Source organism: Perognathus longimembris, chromosome 25, assembly GCF_023159225.1.
Source record: "Perognathus longimembris pacificus isolate PPM17 chromosome 25, ASM2315922v1, whole genome shotgun sequence".
Classification (NCBI taxonomy): Eukaryota; Metazoa; Chordata; class Mammalia; order Rodentia; family Heteromyidae; genus Perognathus; species Perognathus longimembris.
In genome coordinates this window covers 5578821-5602030 of record NC_063185.1, presented here as the reverse complement: position 1 = coordinate 5602030, position 23210 = coordinate 5578821, and the positions used below count along the sequence as shown (strand labels likewise).

General features: G+C 39.1%; 2 protein-coding genes across 2 annotated transcripts; one reads left to right on the top strand and one right to left on the bottom strand.

Annotated features, from left to right (window-relative positions):
- The first annotated feature begins 265 nt into the window (after positions 1-265).
- On the top strand, positions 266-7606 carry Lect2 (leukocyte cell derived chemotaxin 2). Its single transcript, XM_048334135.1, has 4 exons — positions 266-311; positions 1949-2045; positions 3520-3665; positions 7440-7606. The coding sequence occupies exons 1-4, from the start codon at positions 266-268 to the stop codon at positions 7604-7606; spliced, it is 456 nt and encodes a 151-aa protein (XP_048190092.1).
- Positions 7607-14848: 7242 nt separating this feature from the next.
- LOC125341993 (F-box/LRR-repeat protein 21) lies at positions 14849-22655 on the bottom strand. Its single transcript, XM_048334134.1, has 5 exons — positions 22539-22655; positions 21035-21401; positions 20500-20622; positions 17148-17319; positions 14849-15563 (listed from the first exon to the last, which is right to left on the bottom strand). Exons 2-5 carry the CDS (start codon positions 21398-21400, stop codon positions 14920-14922), a joined length of 1305 nt encoding a protein of 434 aa, XP_048190091.1. The 5' UTR covers position 21401; positions 22539-22655; the 3' UTR covers positions 14849-14919.
- Positions 22656-23210: the final 555 nt, after the last annotated feature.

Below are 23210 nucleotides of genomic sequence, written 5' to 3'. Positions count from 1 at the left end.
CAGTATTGCCAATAAAACTGGCTTCTTCAGATCAAAGGCTTTTTACATGGGTTTTACATGAAAGTCAAATAGCCATCTATGGAATGTTGGAACCGGACTCACTCTATTCTCTCACAAATTTTCTGTCTCATGCTAAATTAAAAGAACTGAGAGGAACAGAATTCTAAGGCTAATTTGCCAGAAAATATTCAGACTTGAATACTCTTCAAAGAGTGTGTGGGGCAATCTTAATTAGAGGAAGAAACCTACGCGAAGCAAAATCCAGATGTTTTCCACACAAGTACTTCTTTTGGCTGTTTTGATTTCTACTGGTAAGTAAAGAATACAATTTTAGAATCCTGGCTAATTTCTACAAAATTGATTTCAGTGTTAGATTAGAAAATAGAGGCTGAGATTTGTGTATTATGAAATGTGGAGTAGGGAGGATAGATAGTTGGAAGAGGGGGACCTGTCAATTTCTCCCTGAATGCTCTGGTTCTTTAACACAGGAAACATAAACAGGAAGATTTCCAGAAAAGTCTTCCAAATCTTGGCCTGGAATTTAACTGGAACTAGAAAATAACTAGAAAACTAGAAAATAAAAAGCTTGTGCAAGAATTGGACTTAGAAAATTCCTGATACAAAGGGAAGTGTAGATTAGGACAAAGGAATTCTCCTTAATGCTCATGGCAGGGAAGGAAAAATAGACTCTTAAAATTGTCTAATAGGGGCTGGGAATATGGCCTAGTGGCAAGAGCGCTTGCCTCGTATACATGAAGCCCTGGGTTCGATTCCCCAGCACCACATATATAGAAAATGGCCAGAAGTGGCGCTGTGGCTCAAGTGGCAGAGTGCTAGCCTTGAGCAAAAAGAAGCCAGGGACAGTGCTCAGGCCCTGAGTCCAAGGCCCAGGACTGGCAAAAAATAAAAAAATAAAAAAAATTGTCTAATAGATGCCTCAGTTCCCAAAGATAAACACTATTGCCAGAATGATTACATTGAATGTTGGTCAGTTGATCAGGGTGTTGATTTGAAACCTGGCTCCAAGATCAAAGACTTTGAAATGCACAATTTAAATCACATTAGATGACCATACCCTTAGCTTTTCTACCTAGTATATTTATTTGTGAATAGTAAAATGTCTTTAAATAAAATCAACCACCAAATTAGCAGGCTCCTGGTTTTGCTTCTGATTTTATTAGTTTGAAAGTGAATTTGTTAACTGTGTCTCTATAAATGTTAATATTGGAAATTAAAGGATTCAATTTGTTTGGCAATGCTTATGAAACAAGTAGCACTTAAAGTTTGCAGGAAGTACAGGAGAGACAGTCTTTCCATGGTTACCATCCCATAACTTTCCAGGCAACTGTTTATATTTCCTTCCTCGTTTCTCTTCTGACCTCACTTTAGTTTTAATTACTTCAACATTTTAGATTATTTCTAGAATCTCCCTCTTTCACCCCCACAAATAGGAAATAAATTTAGTTCAGGTTGAATAAACTTATTTCAGAATATCCTCTGCCTTTAATTCTAACATTTGCTAGGATTTGATTATTAGAACTAAAAGCAGCACTTCAATGTTCCGTAAGAATTTCTAAAGTTATTTGACTGATGTTGTTTATTTTTGCTTAACTTCAACATAGTGGTTCCCACGTCAGCTAATAAAGACAGGACATTTACAAAGAACAATTTATACTACTTATTAGTGGATTGTCTGAAACAAGGTATGATGGCTGGAGGCTAATGCTTATAAAGAAATACTTTCTATGTCATAGAACAGAATTGGCTAGGGGAAAAGCCAGTTTGACATCTGAAGCAAGGTAGAACAATTCTCTAAAGAAGATCTTCCCATAAAAATCCAGAAAGTAGGGGAAAGGATAGTGAAAGCTGACTTCTCAGGAGTTCCCAGAGATGAAGAAGGCAGATGGAGGATGGAGGTGCCCAAGGCTCTCATGGCTCTCCTTTTCAGCACTGGCTGGGCAATGGGCAATTATGTGTGCTGGCAGGTCCTCCAATGAGATCCGGACATGTGACGGCCATGGCTGTGGTGCATACTCTGCTCAAAGGTATGTGGTTTCACAAGGCAACTATCAACCTTTTTGACTCCTCCCCTCTTATCTGGTGTCCTTGTTCTGTGTTTTCTCAAGGGTTCACATGACCTCCCCTCTGACAGTGTGACAACCCAGAGACATGTGAAATAGTACTGTCTTAGGAGCAACTTCCAAGAACTGTACTTCAAGGACGAGTACAAAATTGGGAACCGGTCATGAAAGCAGCAAAAGGGAATGAACACAACATTTTCCCTCTCAAAACTCTCTATACGTTCACTTATCTCATCTGATTTTCCAAAATGAAACACAAACACTACTAATGTCTTTTATAAGATAAGGAGCTTGTGCTAAGGAATCAAAGAAAGAAGGTTCCCACCAGGCATGGCTGGGGATGGTGAGGGCTACCTCTGGATTCAGGCTTTTGGATTCTCCTCCCATCAACTATGCTACTACTGACTCAGGCTGTGAAATTTAGATGTTAGTGACTAACCCAAAGCAGGCAAGAAAGTCTGTTGACCCTCCCCCCCCCCCATCCCTCGTAGGCAATGAAGGCCACATTTGTGAATTTCCAGTAACATATATATATATACCACCTTGAGGAGGGGTACAGTCTGATAAATAGTCATATGTATGTCCAACCACATCACTGAGTTCCATCCCGCTATCTGAAATGGGATGAAGAGATGGGAAAAAATGGATATATGTCCCCTGGACTACCAAAATTAAGACTCTTAGTTCACACTGTAATGTTTAGTCATTTGACTTTCTGTAGCAACTTCTTGGCTCTTCCCTTGGCATCTGATCAGTGTTGCCTCACACACTATTCTAACAATCCTAGTGACTCTGCTCAGTAAGTACCCTGCTGGGTGGGAGAAGAGACTGCTAGGAGCAGACAGAGCAAGAGAATGAAAAGCAAGAGCTGAGGGATGATTTAGAGACAACCCCAAGAAACCTCACCATCTGGAATCATTTTGTATTTTGCTCAAGCAGTTTAATAAATCCAAGAGGTATCCCTCACCGAATTAAAATACCAGATGCAATAAATGATGTTTTCAGGGACTTTTTTTTTTTTAACTTGGAGAAAAGTAAGACTAGGGTAGTTGGTGGGGCTTGAACTCAGGGGCTGGGCACTGTCCCTGAGCCTTTTTGTGCTCAAGACACAGAAACACTTCTGGTTTTCAAGTGGTTAATTGGAGATAAGAGTCTCATGGGGGCTTTTCTGCCCAGGCTGGCTTTGAAATACAATCCTCAGGATTACAGGTGTGAGCCACTGGCACCCCAGCAACATGTCTACTTTGATGATAGGTTCTCATTAAAAAAAGGACAACTTTTTAGAATGGTCCTTATTCAGATAGCTATAAAATCTATATATATGCTTTTCCTCAAAATACTACATAAGAATAGGTACTCTTTGTTGAAAGTTTGCCATATAGCAGCTATTTTAAATGCTTTCATCTTTATAATCTGCTTGTTCTTATTTATATCTTAGAAATCAGAGGTCTCACCAGGGAGTAGATGTTCTGTGTTCTGGTGGATCAACTGTGTACGCACCATTCACTGGAATGATTATGGGCCAGGAGAAACCTTACAAAAACAAAAATGCTATCAATAATGGCATTCGGCTCTCTGGAAGAGGTAAGAGGGGTGATTTACAGACCCAGGTCATCTACTAAAGATGGTGATTATTGGTTTCATATATAGATGTTTTGTACGTCTTTCAACACAATAGTATCTTGAACATAAAGGATATACCAAGCAAAAATTTTCAAAGCCATTCCAACACCTTCCCTGGAGACTTCTGCTTTCATACACAGGATTCTCCAAATCTACAGGAAATGGAAGGTGCACTTTCTCTGTGGCCCATGTGGTTCTACTTAAAAAAATCTATAAGCAAAATCATGTTCAGCAAAATTAGCCATAATGGAAATTTGCATTCATTTCCTAAAGTCTCACAATTTGTAAATGTTGACATTTCAGCCAGAATTGTATGTGAACTATTTCCAAAGTCCTTTTATGTTTATAGAGCAGGACTTCTAGTATGCCATACTTGGAGTTATCTTGAGTGTTATTCTATTGAGGTAGAACACAACACATAACAACACGTTTAATGCCTAATGGACAGCTCCACAAATTGTCACCATGTGACTACACCGGCTAGCCAGCATCGACATCAAGACATAGAGTGAGCCAGCCTCTCCAAAACCCCCTGTGCTGGAGAGAGTTCAGGTACTATTCCTGTGTGTCCATTTTAGAAGATGACATAAATAGAATTAAACAATATGTGCTATGTGTTTGTGGGGAGTCTTTCATTGCACCTCATCACTATGAGATTAATCTGTGGTTTTGTACATCTGTTCATCCTTTTGGATGTAAAGTATCCCATTACATGCATATACTTCCATCTATCTATCTACCCTGCAGTCATTCCCATAACCAATGCTCTTGGCAGTTGGTAGAAGACTGTAAAAGTGAAGCTGCTGTCATACGGAATATACTTACCTTCAGCTACAGCTGACACTGCCAGTTTTCCAGAGTAGTAGTACTGATTTGCAGGTCTGCCAAGAGTGTGTGAGCATTCATTCCATTTATTCTTCACATGGTTGTGTTACCTATGCACTTCTGGATTCCAGCCACTCTGATTTATGGAGTGTCTCATTGTGGTTTTTAATTTGCATTCCTCCAGTGGTTAATGAAATTGGTTCCTTTCTATATTTATTGTTAACATGGATATCTTTTGTGTTGAGCCTATTCAAATATCTTGCCCACTTCCTATGGAATTGCCTGTCTTTTTTTTTTTTATTGAAATGACGGATCCCACATATTCCAGATGTGAATCCACTTTTCCCACTTTGTGAGCTACCTTTTCACTTCCTTTATGATGTAGAAAGAAATTCATATTTTTGTTCTTTTGGCAATGCTGGAGTTTAAGCTTGGCTTTGTACTTGGTAGACAGATTCTGCACAGTCATGCCTAAAGCCCATTTTTGTTGTTTATTTTTGAGAAAGAGTCTTGCTTGCAGACACATATTTGGACTGTGACTTTATTCTTTACTTCCCACCATAGCTGGAATGATAGGAACATACCATTATGACCAACTTCTTTGGCTGAAATAAAGTTTCACTGACTTTTGTGCCACTGACCTAGACATGATCCTCTTTATCTCAGACACCCAAGTAGCCAGGATTACAAGTGTAAGCCACGAGCACCCAGTTGGAAATTCTTATTTTTAATGTAGTCAAATTTAGTTAACAATTTCCCTTATTGTTAACACATTTTTACCAGGTTAAAGCACTTTTTCCAGCGTGAACAGATGAAGGTATTTCTTGGGTATTCTTCTACATGCTTCACTTTTTTACCTTCATTTTGACTGGTTTGTGTAAGAAATATGAAGGTTTTTTTTTCTCATACCGATTTTGAATTAACCTAGCACCATTAACCTGATAAAACTATTTTTTTCTCTGTTGTTCTGCATATCTTTGCCAAAGTCAGTGTGTGAATATCTGGATCAGTTTCTGTATTGTCTTTTATCTTTTTTTTGTGTATATGCCAGAACTAGAGCTTGAACTCAGAGCTTCACACGTTCACTTGGCTTTTTAGCTGGCATTCTACAACTTGAGCCTCCACCTCTGTCTTTTTTCTGGTTAACTGGAGATAAGTCTCATGGACTTTTCTAATTGAGCTAGCTTGGAACTGTGATCTCAGCCCTCAGATCTCAGCCTCCTGATCACAACTAGGGACACGGGTGTGAGCCACTGAAACCTGGCTCATTGGTTTTTCAGTCTGGTACAAATATCACATTGTCTTAATCACAATAGTCTAAAACATACACAGATATTTGGGAGTCTAAATTTTTCAACTGTGTTTTTCCCCATTATCTTGGCACAAAGCTTAATTTTCTTAATTATGTTCTTTCACATTGTCTGGAAACTCACATTTCTAAATATATGACCTGCCAGTTTCCATAAAAATCTTGCTAAGATTTTGATTGGGTTTCAGGCTATAGATCAAATTAAAACAAAAAAACCTGATCAGAAATCAATGAACATATTATGTCTTCTGATTGTTGAGGTCTTCTTTCAGTGTTGTATTGGTAGCTGCACTACTTTTTAGTGTAGAGGTCTCACACACCTTTCATTTAATGTATATTCATAAGATCTTCCTAAAGGAGCTTGTTTAGATCTCCTGTAGCAGTATTGTTCAACAGAAATGTAACACATGCTAGATATATAATTTAAAATTTTTGAGTACTTTCAGTAGAGAAGTAAAAAGAAACAGATGATGCTGATTTTACCATTTTATTCAATCCAAACTCTCCAAAGTATTGTTTCAAATGTGTGATTAATATGAAAATCGAGATCTTGTCTATTTTTTATATGTAGTCTTTCAAAATGCACTATGTATTTTATTTAGAAATACATCTTAATTCAGATCAGCTATATTTCAAGTGCTTGGCAGTCACATGAAGCTAGTGGTTACCATGTTGGATAGCACAATTCCATGGCTTTCCATTTAGTTTTGTTTTTTCCACTTGACCTGTTTGCACAGAGTAGTTTAAGGCCTCCCTTTATGAGTGTGTTTCTATCCATTTCTCCTTGTATCTCCTGTTATCTCCACTTTATACAGATGGTTTCTGTGTGATTTAGTGCATGGACGGTTCGTGGCTGTAAGCATTATACACTGCTCTCCTTGTTTCAAAGCCTTTGGCCTGAATTCCATTCTCTGGCAACAGAATCACAACCTGTCCTTTCTTCTTGCTTCTATTTGCTTGGGAAATCTTTGTCCAAGTCTTTATTTTTAGTCTTTTCAATCACTATGTAATTCTATATGGCATAGAACTGGGTTCTGCTTTTCAAACCAATTGAAAAAGTTGTAAACAGAAGTTAAATTCATATATATGTATACAAATACATGTATATGTATTTATGTATATGACTCATATATTTAGACCCAACAGTATTATGATATTTTATAACTACTTCATTATACTAAGTCTCAATTTATCTACTTAGTCCTTTATAAAAGTTCTTTTGATATGCAGGAAAGATTCTTAAAGTCTGATAATTTTGTCAGACTATATCTTGGACTTGACATTGGCCTGGGCCAATAAGCTACTATATAATGTTTTTCTGCTACTCCTGGTAATTTTTCATTTGAATCTTTTCTCCCTTTGCCATCCTGTAATTTTACTCTACCTTTTTAATAGGACTCTGTCATTTTCTTCTGTTCCTCTCCTGAATTCATTTAAACGCATTCCTCCTCCTCCTCCTCTTCCATCTCATCATTCTCCATCTCATTCTTCCATCTCTCATCCTCCTCTTCTTTTGCTTTCCATTTTTATGCTTGTTTTAAATTTCAGATTGAAGGCTTCAGAATCCCAGATAATAAAGAATTATACTTATTTTCTTTTAGGTTTCTGTGTCAAAATTTTCTACATTAAGCCACTCAAGTATAAAGGTTCTATCAAGAAGGGAGAGAAACTGGGAACTGCATTGCCGGTGCAAAAAGTCTATCCTGGCATACAGCCACACATACACCTTGAGAACTGTGACCTGAGTGACCCAACCACACACTTGTAAGCAAAGACAAAGACCAGACAACCTAAACACAGAGCCTGGATGCACACTCTGCTTTTCAAGACATCTGTGTTCCAGCAGCACATAAATGCAAGAAAGAAAAACAGAATTTCGATTTCATCTAACTGCCACTTTGATGGTTAGGTATTGTTTCAGATTTCTCAGTCCTAAAGACCTAAGGTGAATAAATAAATTCAAACAGCTCTAGGCTTTATTTCTGACACCTCTGAAACTAGTCACTTCTCTGCCTCAGTGTGAGAAAGAACCTAAAAGTCCTTCCATGAACATGGATGAAGAGTGGTTTATAACTGCTAGCTCCAGTAATAAACACTCCTTTGAGCTAAAGTAGAAAGACTCTAAATATTGACTAGAGGGAAAGAAATATGCTTGCATGGATAAGAAAGGATCTTCTGGCTTTCTACCACACTCTTCTATTCTCTGTAAGGTGGCAGGTTTCCTAATTAATGAATGGTGGCCTACTCTAGAAAGAACATGTATTCTAGATTTCAGTGAGACTATATTTCCGGAAATATTAGAAAGAGAAACTCTGTTTCTTTACCTGAACTATCTCATGGAACTAGATCAGTGGGCCTCAACTAACTATAGTCATACCATGGCTATTTGCTTCTATATATTACTATGTATAATTACAATATAAATGGTTCTGTCTTAGTTTAGTTGATGACAAGTAATAAGAGGATACAGGCCATACAAATGTTCAAAGAAACAAAGAAAATTCTAGTTTTGTAGACTTAAGGCAATCAATAAGATGAAGTAATCATTCTGGAAACTTACATCATGAAATTTTGCTTAAATTCTTTTTAAAACTCCTGTAGAATGACCTCATTCTTATGTGTAGATATGCAAAAGCAGGAAGTAGCTAAAGTAGAAAAGTAAAACTTTTATAAAGTGGAAACTTGATCAGTGGAGAAATGATTCTACTGGTACACATATAAGAACATTCATTAAGCCAGCATGCTTGTAATACTAGTACACAGGAGGCAGAGACAAAAAGATTAGAGTCCAGGCAAGCTTGGGGTCATATACCATACAGTGAAACTCTGTTTCAAACCAATAAACAGAAACAAGAAAAGAACCACCATTTGTTATAAAACAACAACAACAACAAAACACCCTGGAACAACCCCAATATCACATCAACAGTGACCTAAATTTTTAAAAATTGTGTTTGAGTAAAATACTGTATCACAATAAATGGGCCTTAACTGAATATTACAAAATAGATGAGTCATAGAAATACATAGTAGTCTAGAAAGCAATATGGAGGTTCCTCAGAAGGCTAAACACAGAGCTCCCCTATGACCCAGCAGCCCCACTTTTGGACATCTACCCCAAAGATTACAAGCAAGACCACACTAAAGCCACAAGCACAACAATATTCATCGCAGCACAATTTGTCATTGCTAAAATATGGAACCAACCCAGATGACCCTCAGTAGACGAGTGGATCAGGAAAATGTGGTACATATACACAATGGAATTTTATGTCTCTATCAGAAAGAATGACATTGCCCCATTCGTAAGGAAATGGAAGGACTTGGAAACAATTATACTAAGTGAAGTGAGCCAGACCCAAAGAAACATGAACTCTATGCTTTCCCTCATAGGGAATAATTAGGACACGTTTAGGCTAGGCATAGCAGAAGATCACAATAACTCAATAGCTATGCCCTTATGAACACAGAAGATGATGCTAAGTGAAATGAACTCCACGCTATGGAAACAAGTGTTATTTCATTGTTGTAATTATTTTCAACATGCTATGTGAAACTGTACCCTCCCCCCCCCCTAGTATTCCCTTCCTGTGGTTTTACCCCCTGCTATCACTGTATCAGATCTTAGTACCCTGGATACTGTATATACGTGTATTAGAACTAGGGAAGGGAAAGGAAATACTAAAATCCAGAGACATAGGATAAAAAGACAAACCATTCTAAAAGCAATACTTACAAAACCATTTGGGGTAAACCTACTGTACAACTCATGGAGAGGGGAAAAGGGAGAGAGGGAGGAGGGAGGAGGAGGAAAAATGAGAGAGGAGGTAAGAAGTTGAACAAGAAATGTACTCACTGCCTTACATATGAAACTGCAACCCCTCTGTACTCCACTTTGACAATAAAGGGAAAAAATGGGAAAAAAGAAATACATAGAAAATACATTTAAGAAATATTCGAACACTCATAAGGCATGATATTCTGTGTCTAAATAAAGTTCCTGAAATCAAAGCCAACCAATATAATAAAACTAAAACAAATAACACATATAAAATAAAGAATACATATACAGAGATAGTAAAACTAAAAAAGGAAAGCAAGAAAATAATGAATACTACCTTAGGTTTGGAAAGGGGAAAATTGTTTAGAAAGATTAAATTACTATCAATGCTGCAATTTGATAGCTTGGGTGATTCCCTGGGTATTTTTTAGTATGAATAATGTTGCAGAAGCAAAAGGCCCAGCATGTGAGTGTCCAGGAAGGAGAAAAAATTAATAGTATTTCTCAGGTAGCTAAGAATCTACGTTATACAAAGTGCTTTCTTCTATCCAGTCATATGCTATTCCCTACTGGGTCATGACATTTTTTATAAGACTAACAAGTTAAGAACTTATGTTTGGGTTAAAAAAAATAGATACCAGCACTGTATGTTTCGATGATCTTCCTTACTTCTTTTATCAGTACCCAATAACTTTGGATTGTTTCTGGGAGTTACATTTGTTTTCAAAAGATAAAGGATGTGCTCCTAGTGAAGGCACCAAAAAAAAAAAAAAAAAGGAAATTGGTTGTAGGCTCTGAAGGCAACTTCAAAAGAGGTGCAAATTATGTGAACAATAAAATTCTGTGCTTAGCCTTCTTTCATCTTCTGAAGTGATTTAGGAGGTGAAACATAGTTGGACACAGATATTGTTTTGAAACAAAGTTCATTATCTGGAATAGAAATCTGACTAAAGAAGAGCAAGGATATGGTCTCCTATTTAGCATTCACCTCTGTCCAATAGAAAAGCAATCTCTGGACTAAGGACATTTCTTAGAAGATTTGGAATACAGCGCCCCCTGGTGCATTTTATAAGTGGGTTTTTTTCCCCTTGCTTTAGATAACATCTTCAGCTCTATTAACATTACAAAGTTCAAATTATAGAGGAGTAAAAGTCCTTAACTTTCCTTAGAAAACTTTCCTTCAAAAAGTGTCGTGTTGGGGCTGGGGATATAGCCTAGTGGCAAGAGTGCTTGCCTCGTATAAATGAAGCCCTGGGTTCGATTCCCCAGCACCACATATATAGAAAACAGCCAGAAGTGGGGCTATGGCTCAAGTGCAGAGTGCTAGCCTTGAGCAAAAAGAAGCCAGGGACAGTGCTCAGGCCCTGAGTCCAAGGCCCAGGACTGGTAAAAAAAAAAAAAAAAGTGTTGTGTCAGAACTTGTCAATTCTGGGGGCTAGGGATATGGTCTAGTGGCAAGAGTGCTTGCCTGGTATACATGAAGCCCTGGGCTCGATTCCTCAACACCACATATATAGAAAAGGCCAGAAGTGGCGCTGTGGCTCAAGTGGCAGAGTGCTAGCCTTGAGCAAAAAAGGAGCCAGGGACTGGGGCTGGGGATATAGCCTAGTGGCAAGAGTGCCTGCCCCGGATACACGAGGCCCTAGGTTCGGTTCCCCAGCACCACATATACAGAAAACGGCCAGAAGCGGCGCTGTGGCTCAAGTGGCAGAGTGCTAGCCTTGAGCGGGAAGAAGTCAGGGAGGGACAGTGCTCAGGCCCTGAGTCCAAGGCCCAGGACTGGCAAAAAAAAAAAAAAAAAAAAGGAGCCAGGGACAGTGCTCAGGCCCTGAATTCAAGGCCCAGGACTGGCAAAAAAAAGAAACTGTCAATTCTGACTTGTGAATAAAAGTAGTTATTATTTTTTTAAATGTCTTAAGTCACATTAATTTAATGGAAGAAAGCATCGGTGGCCAATTTAAGAGACCAGACCTAGTGAGGGAAGAATTGTCACATCCTTCAGAGGACATTTATCACACGCAGAAGCACAAAAGCAGTATATAAGCACTTAAAAATCTGCCGACTCCTGACTCATCTCTCTAGCATGAGTACAATACAAATGAGGCCACTGAGACTCATAAGGAAGGAACAAAGCTCTGAGAAGCCTATTTTTGTGTTTCTTCAGTAGAACCTACAAAAGGATCCTTTCCTCACTCTCTCCATTAACGTTTTTCAAAAAAAAATTATTCAGACTTGTCCAGAATCCTCTAACAAATGTAAACCAACAAGTGAACATGAACACATAAGCCCAAAAGACTACAAATGTTTCAAAGATTAAAGTTTGGAATACATTTGATAGCAAATTCATTTACTTATCTAGTTATAATGTTGTAATCTTAGAAAAAGAGAGTGGTTTTCATAAACTTTAAGGTACATGGAGATGCTTCAGTTAGGTAAAGTATTAAAAATACTTTTTGGATTCTCTCTCTCCTCTCTCTCTCTCTCTCTCTCTCTCTCTCTCTCTCTCTCTCTCTCTGTGTGTGTGTCATGGGGCTTGAACTCAGGGCTAGGGTACTGCCTTGAGCTCAGCTCAAGGCTAGTGCTGTACCACTTGAACCACAGTGCCACTTGTGGTTTTCTGGTGGTTAATTGGAGGTAAGAGTATCATGGACTTTACTGTCCATGCTGCCTTCTAACTGCGATCCTCAGATCTCAGCCTCCGAGTAACTAGGATTACAGGCATGAGCCACTGGCACCAGGTTGAGTTTTCTTTTTTTGTGGGGGGGGGTTCTTAAAAAATGTTTTACTCGGGCTGGGAATGTGGCTTAGCAGTAGAGTGCTTGCCTAGAATGCATGAAGCCCTAGGTTTGATTCCTCAGCACCACATAAACAGAAAAGGCCAGAAGTGGTGCTGTGGCTCAAAAGGTAGAGTGCTAGCTTTGAGCAAAAAGAAGCCAGGGACAGTCCTCAGGGCCTGAGTCCCAAGCCCCAGGACTGGCAAGTTAAAAAAAAAGTTTACTTTTCCTTTTATTAACCCAGTAAAAGTCAAACCAACTGGAGGAAATGAATATGAACTAATGAATTGAGATCTTCTGTTCTAAGATTCATGAGAGTGCTTAGTTCTTGAGGTTCAACAACAAGGTCAATGAGAAGCTCTATCTAATAGCAGAACTTCTCACCCAAGGTGAGCAGGCCAGTGTGTTCCTTCTCTCTGTGCTAGCAAGCTATGGGGGATTCTCCCTCAAACAGCTCTTCTCCAGTCTCTTTCCTTTGCTTTCCTAGCCTCTAGAGGAAATAGTAGAACATTCTGTCCCCTTGCCATTTAGGTACACACTGTGTTCTCCTTCTGTATGCTATGTTAAAATAAGACATGGTAAGATCAGAGGCTGATCCCTAAATGTCTCCAACATTGCTCTTACCCCCAGCTCCATCTCTGCTTTTGTTTGTGCTTCTGTTCTGTTATCTGACTGGATTTCAATTCAAGGTGTAAGGAATTTCCAGCCCAGGGACCTTGTAAGGACCTCGAAATTAGGGACAGACAAGTATTTTCAAATGCTTCTCACCAGATACCCAAGGCCATCTGCCTGTGTGGATAATTTTATATGACTTATGAATCATGTTATAAATATCTGAATGGTCCTTGGCAGAAAAAAAGGCTCCTCACTCCTGCTTTCTGTGCTGTCCTGAAATGAAATGTCTAACAACAGAAGTAACTCTTGGTTTCACACTGAGCACCAGTGGCTCTCACCTGTAATCCTAGCTATTCAGGAGGCCAAAAGCTCAGGATCATGGTTCCAAACCAACTTGGGCAGAAAAGTCTGTAACACTCTTATCTCTAATTAACCACTAAAAAGCCGGAAGTGGAGCTCTGGCTCAAGGAGCAGAGCTTGATCAAGAAAAGCTAAGGGACAGGCCCCGAGTTCAGGTCCCAGGACTGGCAAACACACACACACACACGAAACTGATTTTACTAGTTCCACTAGTATATACTGAGCCCTCCTTATGAGGCACAGTGTTCAGGGGTGAGGAGCAAAATGGTGAGTGTGAGTCTCCTGCCTTAACCAGCTCACACACAGTCACTGCACAGTGACAAAATAAAGCCAAGTGTTATAAAGCTTGCTCCTTCTTAGAATCACCCCCAGAGTATCTAAATGTTTTTCACAAATATTCAAAACTGAAAAATAATAAAGAGTAAAAGTAAAAAAACCACAGTCGTCTGACACTGATAGGAGTTTCCAGGGCAATGGAATGAATAGGTAATAGCAAGACAAGTAACTGGCCATCATCTGCTACAGAGAACCACAGAGTGCCACGTGCATACACAGCGAAGACCTGGCCTGAGTGGATGGGCCAGATGTGAGGAAGACTCAGTGAGGAAAGATCTGGGGAAAGAGTGCCATGTGCAGAGGCCTTAGTGGCTAGGCCAGGTATGAGGAAGGCGCCAATGAACTGAACAGATAGGAGAAGGGTGGGCAAGGAGCAGAGTGGTAGCTAAGGAGGCGAATGAAGCAGGAAGGAGCTAAATATTTCACAACAGATCATGTTCCTAAAGACAGCAGGCCAGTGAAGAATTTCAAATAAATGATTAAATCACTTATGCAAAGGGTCTGGCATTGTTTCAGATCCACAGCAGTGGATCAGTGGGCCAGTAAATACTGATTCCTAGACACATCCTGCAGAACTTACTTCTGTATCTACATAGTATTATTTAATCTTAATTAATCTTTATAAAGTGAATTGATATTATTTAAATGTCAGTTATCTTCTAAGTTAATATAAAGTAGAAGTTCAACTACATTAGAAATTAGGAGTTACTGAATCACAGGATGAGCTTGTGAATTTAAGAATGCTAAACATTTTGTAAGTACAGTGAAGGAAGCCTCAGTATCTGTACCTTGATTTTACTCTTAATTTTCCATATGACACACCAAAATGAACCAGATGCAACTGAAAAAGTAGGGAGTTGTAAAGGCATAATCCAAATTTAATATTGTACATTTTCTTAGAAGCTAAAAATGTGTCCTCAAGAAGGGCTGAAGAGTCTATTTAGAACCATCTGTAGTTTGTATCGTATCAACTATCTAATCCATACAGTTGTCAGTGCCATATTGCCAGGGATTTCTGGCTATTTGGATTTCTTATTTTTTTTTCAAATGACTTTGCAGTTCATTAAAAACAGTCCATTAAAAACAGTTTGCTAACACTAAAATATTTTACCTAAAATACTTCAGCAATGCATCCTAACATTTACACTTGCATAGACAAAAAGCTGATAATCTTACTGATAAAAATAAAAAAAGTTTGGAATCTTTAGTAGCCAATTACCAGACAGGCATCACGTCAGGGGACCATACTCTTCCCAGGTACTTAGAGACTTCAGTGTGAACCTCATCTGGGCTATATTTTCCATCAGGGACAAGAACTTCCTCCATGACAGACAGCTGGGTCAGCCTTCTCCCACAGAGTCTTACAAATTCAACGAACGCACTGCAGCTAACTTCACATTCGCTGAGGCCCAAGGCTGATAAGTTTTTACAGTGTTCAGCAATGCAAGTAAGTTCCTTATCGAGAGGCTGAAGACCATTCGCGCACACCACTAACTCAATCAGTCGTGGGCAGTTAAGACCTATGCGGCCCAGAATTGCTTTGCTTACTGAACGACCAAAATAAAGGTGAGTCACGGGGGTTTCTTCTTTGAAGAAGGTGTCAAATTCTTCTTCATATAAAAAGAAGTACATAACAATGTTAACTCCAGGGGAGTGTTTAATAAGTGCGTCCCAACTGTGTTTTTTAATAGAATGAAATTCAATATGTCCAGGATTTTCACTTATAACATCAATTCGAAGGTGCTCAAGGTTAACATGGGTCTCATTGGAAAGTGCTAGGAGCAGTTCATCACTGAGGATGTAGTAGTTCAATGCCAGTTCTCTAAGACCTTGACAATGATCAGCAACACACAGAATTCCTGGGGGCAATTGGGGGTGAAAAAGAATAAAGGATCATACTGATGCTACTATAATGGTTTATGAGTTTAAAATTTATCTTGATTATGATCTGCTAATACCTAATGATTTTTCCTTCTTTATTTTTAAAGCAATACTGAGGCTTGAACTCAGAGCCTATAGTGCTTTGATCCTCCTATCTCCCATATACCTGGAATTATAGGCATACATTATATTATATAGTATAAATATTATGTCCAGCTATTTGTTGAGATGAAGTCTTGTTAAGTTTTTACCTATTATTCTTTTGTTTTGTTTTGTTTTGTTTTTTGGCCAGTCCTAGGCTGTGAACTCAGGGCCTGAGCACTGTCCCTGGCTTCTTTTTTGCTCAAGGCTAGCACTCTGCCACTTGAGCCACAGCGCCACTTCTGGCCGTTTTCTGTATATATGGTGCTGAGGAATCGAACCCAGGGCCTCATGTATACGAGGCAAGCACTCTTGCCACTAGGCCATATCCCCAGCCCATTACCTATTATTCTTTGAACTGTGATCTTTCCAACCTGTGCCTATCAAATAGCTGAGATTGAAGATTACACTGTACCCAACCATATTTAATAATTTCTAAGGAGGGCTGGGAATATGACCTAGTGGCAAGGGTGCTTGCCTTGCATACATGAAGCCCTGAGTTCGATTCCCCAGCACCACATATATAGAAAACGGCCAGAAGTGGTGCTGTGGCTCAAGTGGCAGAGTGCTAGCCTTGGGCAAAAAGAAGCCAGGACAGTGCTCAGGCCCTGAGTCCAAGCCCAGGACTGGCAAAATAATAATAATAATATTTTCTAAGGAGATAGTTGACAAGATATGTAAGTATGTGTGTGTGTGTGTGTGTGTGTGTGTGTGTGTGTGTGTGTGTGTAAGTATGTGTAAAATTAGGATATTCTCACTGGGTGTTGGTGATTTATGCTTTAAGCCTACTCAAGAGGCTGAGCTCTGAGGATTGCAGTTCAAAGTTGTCCCAGGCAAAAAAGCCTGTGTGAGACTGTTATCTCCAATAAACTACCAAAAAGCCTAAGTGGAGCTGTAGATCAAATGTACAACAGTAGGCTTAAGCAGAAAAGCTCAAGAACAGTGCCCAGGCCATTAGTCCAAGCTTTAGAATCAGCACAAGAAAAAAAAGAAAGGGGGCTGGGAATATGGCCTAGTGGCAAAAGTGCTTGCCTCGTATACATGAAGCCCTGAGTTTGAGTCCCCAGCACCACATATATAGAAAATGACCAGAAGTGGCGCTGTGGCTCAAGTGGCAGAGTGCTAGCCTTGAGCAAAAAGAAGCTAGGGACAGTGCTCAGGCTTGAGTCCAAGGCCCAGGACTGGCAAAAAAAAAAAAAAAAAAAGAAGAAGGAAGGAAGGAAAGAAGGAAGGAAGGAAGGAAGGAAAGAATTCTCAGGAGAAGCAATTTAAGCTATATCTAGATTGCAGACTAAGACTCCTTTTTGAATAAAATTACTTCAAGGAATTGTTTCATATGAATGTAATTTTCAGCAAGTACTTCTCTTGTTACTATTACTATAATTCAAAAAACGAATTCACTCCTTAGAAGTATCACCCACCATCAGATGACACATGAGGACAGCTGCTCATTTTTAGGAGTTTTAGTGTGTCACTATTATTGGCCACAAGAATCTTCAGTGAAGGGTCGTCCACTGGTGTGTCTTCAATTTTAATTGATGACAATGACTTTGAATTGACAAACACAACGGTGAGTGCTGACACAAAATGAGTCTGGCAAGGCAACAAGAAGAAAATATGAAAAGGTTATTTTAAAATCCCAGCTTCAATTGTGTAATTCATTGAAATGACTCATGTCAACAGATGCTAGGGAGAACAACAAAAACCATCAAAATGTTGCTCTTTTCATAGTATCATGAACCAGAAGACATTTATTGTTTTACTATAAATGGAATGATGAGAAAGGTAGAAATTTTGAAACCTTCATAAACTAAGACTTCCAATTATTTTCAACCTTAAGGGGTTTGATTTTTAGTATTAAAAGGACAAACAGTAAATCTCACCTTATTTGTAATTTATTACATATAATATTGACCAAGCATGGACAATATATATATTTTTTTTAAAAATCAAAAACAAAAAAAAGTTAAATTCCCATGTCCTCATAGCTCTGATGATCAGGGGAAAGTCCCAGGCTAGTGTTGTCATTGACTGTAGTTAAAGTATTGTGTGATCAGCAGTTTCCCTGGATTTAATTCTGTGAAAATATGCCTCCACAGAAAAGTAAATGGTGCCACAAAGCAAGACAAAAGTGAATGTGCATAATTTAAGTGATGAAGTGAAAATATGAAGTTTGTTGTAACATGTCTTTAGTAAAAGTTGGGTGGAATGAGAGCAAGTACTGAACTCTCCTCATCCTGAGCATGTGTGGTGATCTCCTTGAAACCATAACCCTGGGGAATATCAAGGGTCTATGTACACTCATTTCCAACCCACAGTCTATCTCTGTATGCTTTATAAGCTAACAGTTTTCACAGTCACATCTTTAAAGGGCTGAAAACATACCGTATGACATAACAAAACAATATTGTATGACATGAAAACTACATGGAACTGATCTCAGTGTCTACAACCACAGTGTGTGTGTGTGGCACACAGCCATGTCTGTTCATCTCTGTAGTTTGTATTGGCTGTCAACTGCAGCACTGGAGCTGAGCATGTGAGGCAGAGCTGGAAGAATCTCTAAGCCCACAATGCTTGCTTGTTGGAAGATTTCAACTCCTCCCCTAGAATAAATGCCACTTTTATGGATTTTATTCATTCCCAAATTTCCAGATTTAAAACAGTATCTGGCACTTAGTAGATGCTAAGTATTTCTTGAGAATGAGTGAGGAATACACGCATGAATGAATGAATGGATATCACATTCTTCAGTGTCATCCTTTTCCTAGCAAATTATCTCAGCAATACAAATCCAAATATTTACATGCACTGAATATTTATAAATTAAAACTTATAGTTTCACTCCAAAATGGATAAAAGTCTAAAGGTTTTCATATTCACTATTTTTTAAGACAAGATAGAAAAGGTCTGGAAACCAAATCTAGATGTATTCATTTCTTCTTGATGAAAATCAATTTGAATTCTATTAAAAGTTCTCTAGCCTTCATTAGAATTTATAACTATAATGCCATAAATGCTTTGCAATTGTTTAGAAAAGAGACATAGATCTACAATAATTATAAATTATGACAGAAATATTTTTCTTTGAGAAACAGAACCCTTTGGATATTGACCTTGATGGACTTTAAGCACTGGAATACATATTTTATTGTGGTAATATCCTTTGTAAACATGTCTTATGATTAGTAATTGTAAATCATCTTATCCCATTTTCCCTTAGATTACATGGAGGGGGAGGAGGAGTCCCAGAGAGATCCTCAAAGCTTTCCAGAGCCACAGAGCAAGGCCACAGCAGCCACACACTCACCCTGAATGGAAGAAGGCTGAGAGGAAGCTGGCAAGCCCTCAGTGCCTTGCCTATGATTGCCTGAGTGAAGCTACACCCCGGCCCCACAGGCTGGAGTGCCAACAGTAGCCATAGCTGCTAGAATCTACAAAGCATTTCAGGTCACTCTTATCCCATAGTCCATAACCAAGAAGGTAACTACCAGTGTAAGTTTTCATCTGATCACTTGTATTACTCAAATCCCTAAATGACCCATTTTCCTTCTGTGTATCATACTCTTTAAGATAAACAGGTGAGCAGATGGCTTGCTGAAGAGAACATGACCCAGTTTATGAGAATGAAGACACTGCTGTCCCTCTGTCCTCTATGACAGAGGTTTCCATTGGCCAGTTTACTGAAAAACAGTTTAGTGCTTTTTTAAAGATAAGATGCTGTTTTAATTATAGGTTTACAATGGTAAACAGGACAGATAGAACTTCTTCCCTTGATGAGACTGTTGTGGTATGGGGAGAAGACAAGGATCACGTTAAATTAGAGACTTCAAGTACTGACAGTTTATATAGTGAACATAAAATACTGTAACACAACAAAGGGGTAGGGCATTCTGTTAACAAGTGTGATTTGGGAAGGTCTCTAAGAAGATGGCACTCAAATGAGGACTGAGTAAAGGGAAGACAGTAATTTTTGTAGCCGACTCTACTGATTATTTCCTAACAACCAACCACCCTTCTTTGGGACTCTAGTACCAATTTTTAGCTGGATACAATGCCACCAAGCTAAAAGATTTTCAGGTCTCCCTGAAACCTCAGGCCCCAGGCTGAGATATAAATGGGAGTGTCTCTGGTACTTCTGGGGAGTTACATAAGAAGGAGGTAGTCCCTTTCTCCCCATTCCTTCCAGCCAGCTGCCCAGGACAAATACACGGAGGTTCCCTCAGAAAGCCTGAAAACGATGAAAGCATCTGAGGAGAGGAGAAAAGCTACAAGGAACCTCAGTTCTTAGCAACCCCAAATCAGCTACCAAACACCCTACCTGTGGATTTCTTTAATATAAGAGAAATAAACGTCAGTCATAATTTTAAGGCTTTACTATATAAAACTAAACATGGTTCTATCTAGCATAGTTTATTCAGTTAAGTATTATATTCTACTACATCCAAGGGAAAGGCCCTATCATTATAGAAAAGTGCCTACAATGGCCTTTATGGCTTCTATAGTCAAAGCAACCACATACATTGACACTTGAAAATAATAAGTACTGCATTTATGTACCATGTAAGTGATAGCTACTGTGAAAAAGTTACCAAAATGATGAGATAGCTGAAAAAAATCAGCCAGCAACAAGTATGAGTCAAGAGGAAGCTGAAAGTAATCCTCTGACTATAAGTGGGATATGGGCTGTCTTTACCAAAAGAATCCTTTTTGTCTGGTTTGGCAGTATTTAGGAAATTTAGTATATCCAACAAGAAAGCAGAGCATCCCTACCTTTGACACATTCATGAAGCTGGGCTTGGCTGTTGAGATGAGCCCCAAAGTCTGGATGGAACAGTTTACCAGCTGAGAAAGGATGTCACAGGCTGCTTCTGCTGATTCAGTGCTACTATCCACCTAGGAAGACAGTTTCCAGTTGAATTTCCTGAAGGTGACTTAACAGAGTTACTGCAAATAGAATTACTTAATCATGTGAATTCTATTCATCCCTTCCACCAATAAAAATGAGCATATTTTCTTTACACAAAATGTCTTGAGATTATAAAGATGACAAAATTAACTTTCCAAACACTTGACATTTCCAAATCTTTTACAGTAACATCCAGATGAAGAAAGCTGAACTTTAAGTCGTTCAATTACAGTTTAGGCTCTCCACTTCCATCCATATGCTAACTAGGGAAACTCAGGGAAAGGGTTTGGGATAAAAATTCTGCTAATTAATTGAGTGCCTCAAGATCCAGATCCAGATCTACACAAGAGCTGTTAGCAAACTGTCAACCATGTTTCTACTTAGTGTTATTTTCCTTACCTTAAAGCTGACATATTGGAGATGTGCCGCATGCTTCTTAATGATCTGCTGGATGAGATCAGGGTGAGTGGACTTAAAATACGAAGTTGCTGACTGGTTCAGTTCAAACTCAAACTTTCTCCAAAGGTCAGGAATATGAAAGACCTCATTCCATCGCCTACACACAGAAGATGCTCGGGCTCGATCTATTAAAGGAAGATACTGAAAAATCTGCAGCACCACGTGGTGAGGCAAACCCCCCCAGTCTACAGCAGCAGCGCACATGTGAGTCTGGCGGAGAGAGGAGCAGAGCCCACGTTTGGGCTGCTTCAGCGCTGGGGAAGACTGGACGATTTTATTCACCACAGACAGGTTATTCCTCTTCATCCTGCAAGCATTGGAAAGTGTGATGTGTATGACTTCCCCACCCCCATTTCCATAAAACAGTTGTACTCTATTAAGAATAACAACAGAAACTAGAAAATTGTTTAATTAGTATAATTTTTATCCTCCTCCACTTTTATGTCCTGATGAGTGCTGCTCCATGCTGGAGACACAGAGATAAATAAGTGTAAAATCTGTTCTCAAAGCTATGATCAGTGGTGAAGTAGAATCAATGACATGACAACAGACAGGTCGTGCTACAGTGAAAGAAAGAGATGTTATGTGACTGAGTGTCTATGGGGATAGGGAGTGGGGAGGAGAAGGTGGTTAGGGAGACCTCCAGGAGGAAATGTCTCAGGTTTGTTTGTTTTCCTGGACAATGGTTGTATCTCCTACCAAGGAGCATGGTGCTGACATTCTGCTAAGAACACGGGGGAGCTCTGGGAGACAGTACAACCAAAGGAACAAGTTTGGTATGCTTCAGCTGAGCCACTTATTGGCCCTGTGATCTGACGGCAGCAAGGCCTCCCTGTGCCCACCGTGGGGGCAGGGACAACAGCAGGACTTGTAGCTGCTGTGGGAAGTCCCTAACATACCAGTTCACAGCACATGCTCAGTTGAGTGTTGCAGTTGTGCTGCTTTATGTGAAATCATCCCAGTGCCTTTTTCTGAACTATTTTCATTGCTTCATTCAAAGTATCATTCTAACAAAAAGTCAAATGATCTGCAATCGTTTTCAGATGACAGGTGAGACATGGGGGGGGGGGGAGGGAGGCTCTAGAGAAGGAGGTCTCAGCAGGGACAGTCTTTGTTCAAGCAACTCACTCCTCTCCAGGCAATGATAAACAGCTTAGTTAACAGGCATTCTTCCCCTTTCTCTCAAAGAAATAATGAAATCTCCAGGTATTAGCCAGCTTTGGATACCACTAAGCTCCAATAAATTTGAAGGCTAGACACACCCAAGTATATATGGTCACTTTCTACATGTATTTGGTGTTGAATCCAAAGCATCTTAAGTATAGAATTATTTAAATGGAAAAACAGTAAGTGAGGTTCTAAACTTTAGGAAAATTGGTCCCACTTTCCCACTGCAATTGTTAAGAACATATATGGAAGTTTAAGTATCAGATCTGAAACGTACCTTCAAATCTAATGAAGTACTTATTTAACACGAAAATGCCTTGTGATTCACTCTGTCTGACGGGAAGCATTTCTTAACAATAACACAGAGTTGGATCCCAGGAGCAGGACTGACCTATGAAATTACTGAACAAAATGGAAAGTCATTTTTAGGACTTCGAAAACTGAAGTGGAAAGCAAAAACAGCTGTAAAGCTGTATCTCAAGCTTCAGAGAAAGAGCTGCTACATTCAATTTAGTGTTTACACAAACCAGTTACACACACAACTATCTACTGGGTTGTCCAGCTGCACAAATCTGTTATGCTAGGTCCCTAAAACATTAAGGTAATGAGTGGAAGATGGATTTGAAACTCAGAGTCTGAACACATTCGTTAATATTTTCTTGTAACTGTTTCACTTAGAAATCTACAAAATGGAGAAAACTCCACTCAATTTTTTTAAAGTTACTCCTAAAATAACCCTTTACTAGAAAAGCAGTGAAGCCAAACATAAAACAAAGGCTTCACCCAAATGGCACCTTAAAAAATTCCTTTGCTATTGTTATTCGCAGGGAAATGGTCAGAACTCGAACAAATAATGTTGAGCGAGACAGCCTAGAACACAGAAAACAAAGGGGCATGATCTCCCTGATAGATGACTGTTAACAAAGGGAGACGGAGAGACAGTAGAGAC

What these genes read in the sequence shown, in the direction of transcription:
- LOC125341993 (XM_048334134.1), bottom strand. Translation starts at nt 21,400, where the DNA reads ATGAAGAGGAATAACCTGTCTGTGGTGAATAAAATCGTCCAGTCTTCC. An exon ending in GCTTCATGAATGTGTCAAAG is followed by an intron (nt 17,320 to 20,499) that starts GTAGGGATGCTC and finishes TTGCCTTGCCAG; the next exon opens with ACTCATTTTGTGTCAGCACT. An exon ending in TCCTCATGTGTCATCTGATG is followed by an intron (nt 15,564 to 17,147) that starts GTGGGTGATACT and finishes AATTGCCCCCAG; the next exon opens with GAATTCTGTGTGTTGCTGAT.
- Lect2 (XM_048334135.1), top strand. Translation starts at nt 266, where the DNA reads ATGTTTTCCACACAAGTACTTCTTTTGGCTGTTTTGATTTCTACTG. An exon ending in GGCTGTTTTGATTTCTACTG is followed by an intron (nt 312 to 1,948) that starts GTAAGTAAAGAA and finishes TCTCCTTTTCAG; the next exon opens with CACTGGCTGGGCAATGGGCA. An exon ending in CATTCGGCTCTCTGGAAGAG is followed by an intron (nt 3,666 to 7,439) that starts GTAAGAGGGGTG and finishes ATTTTCTTTTAG; the next exon opens with GTTTCTGTGTCAAAATTTTC.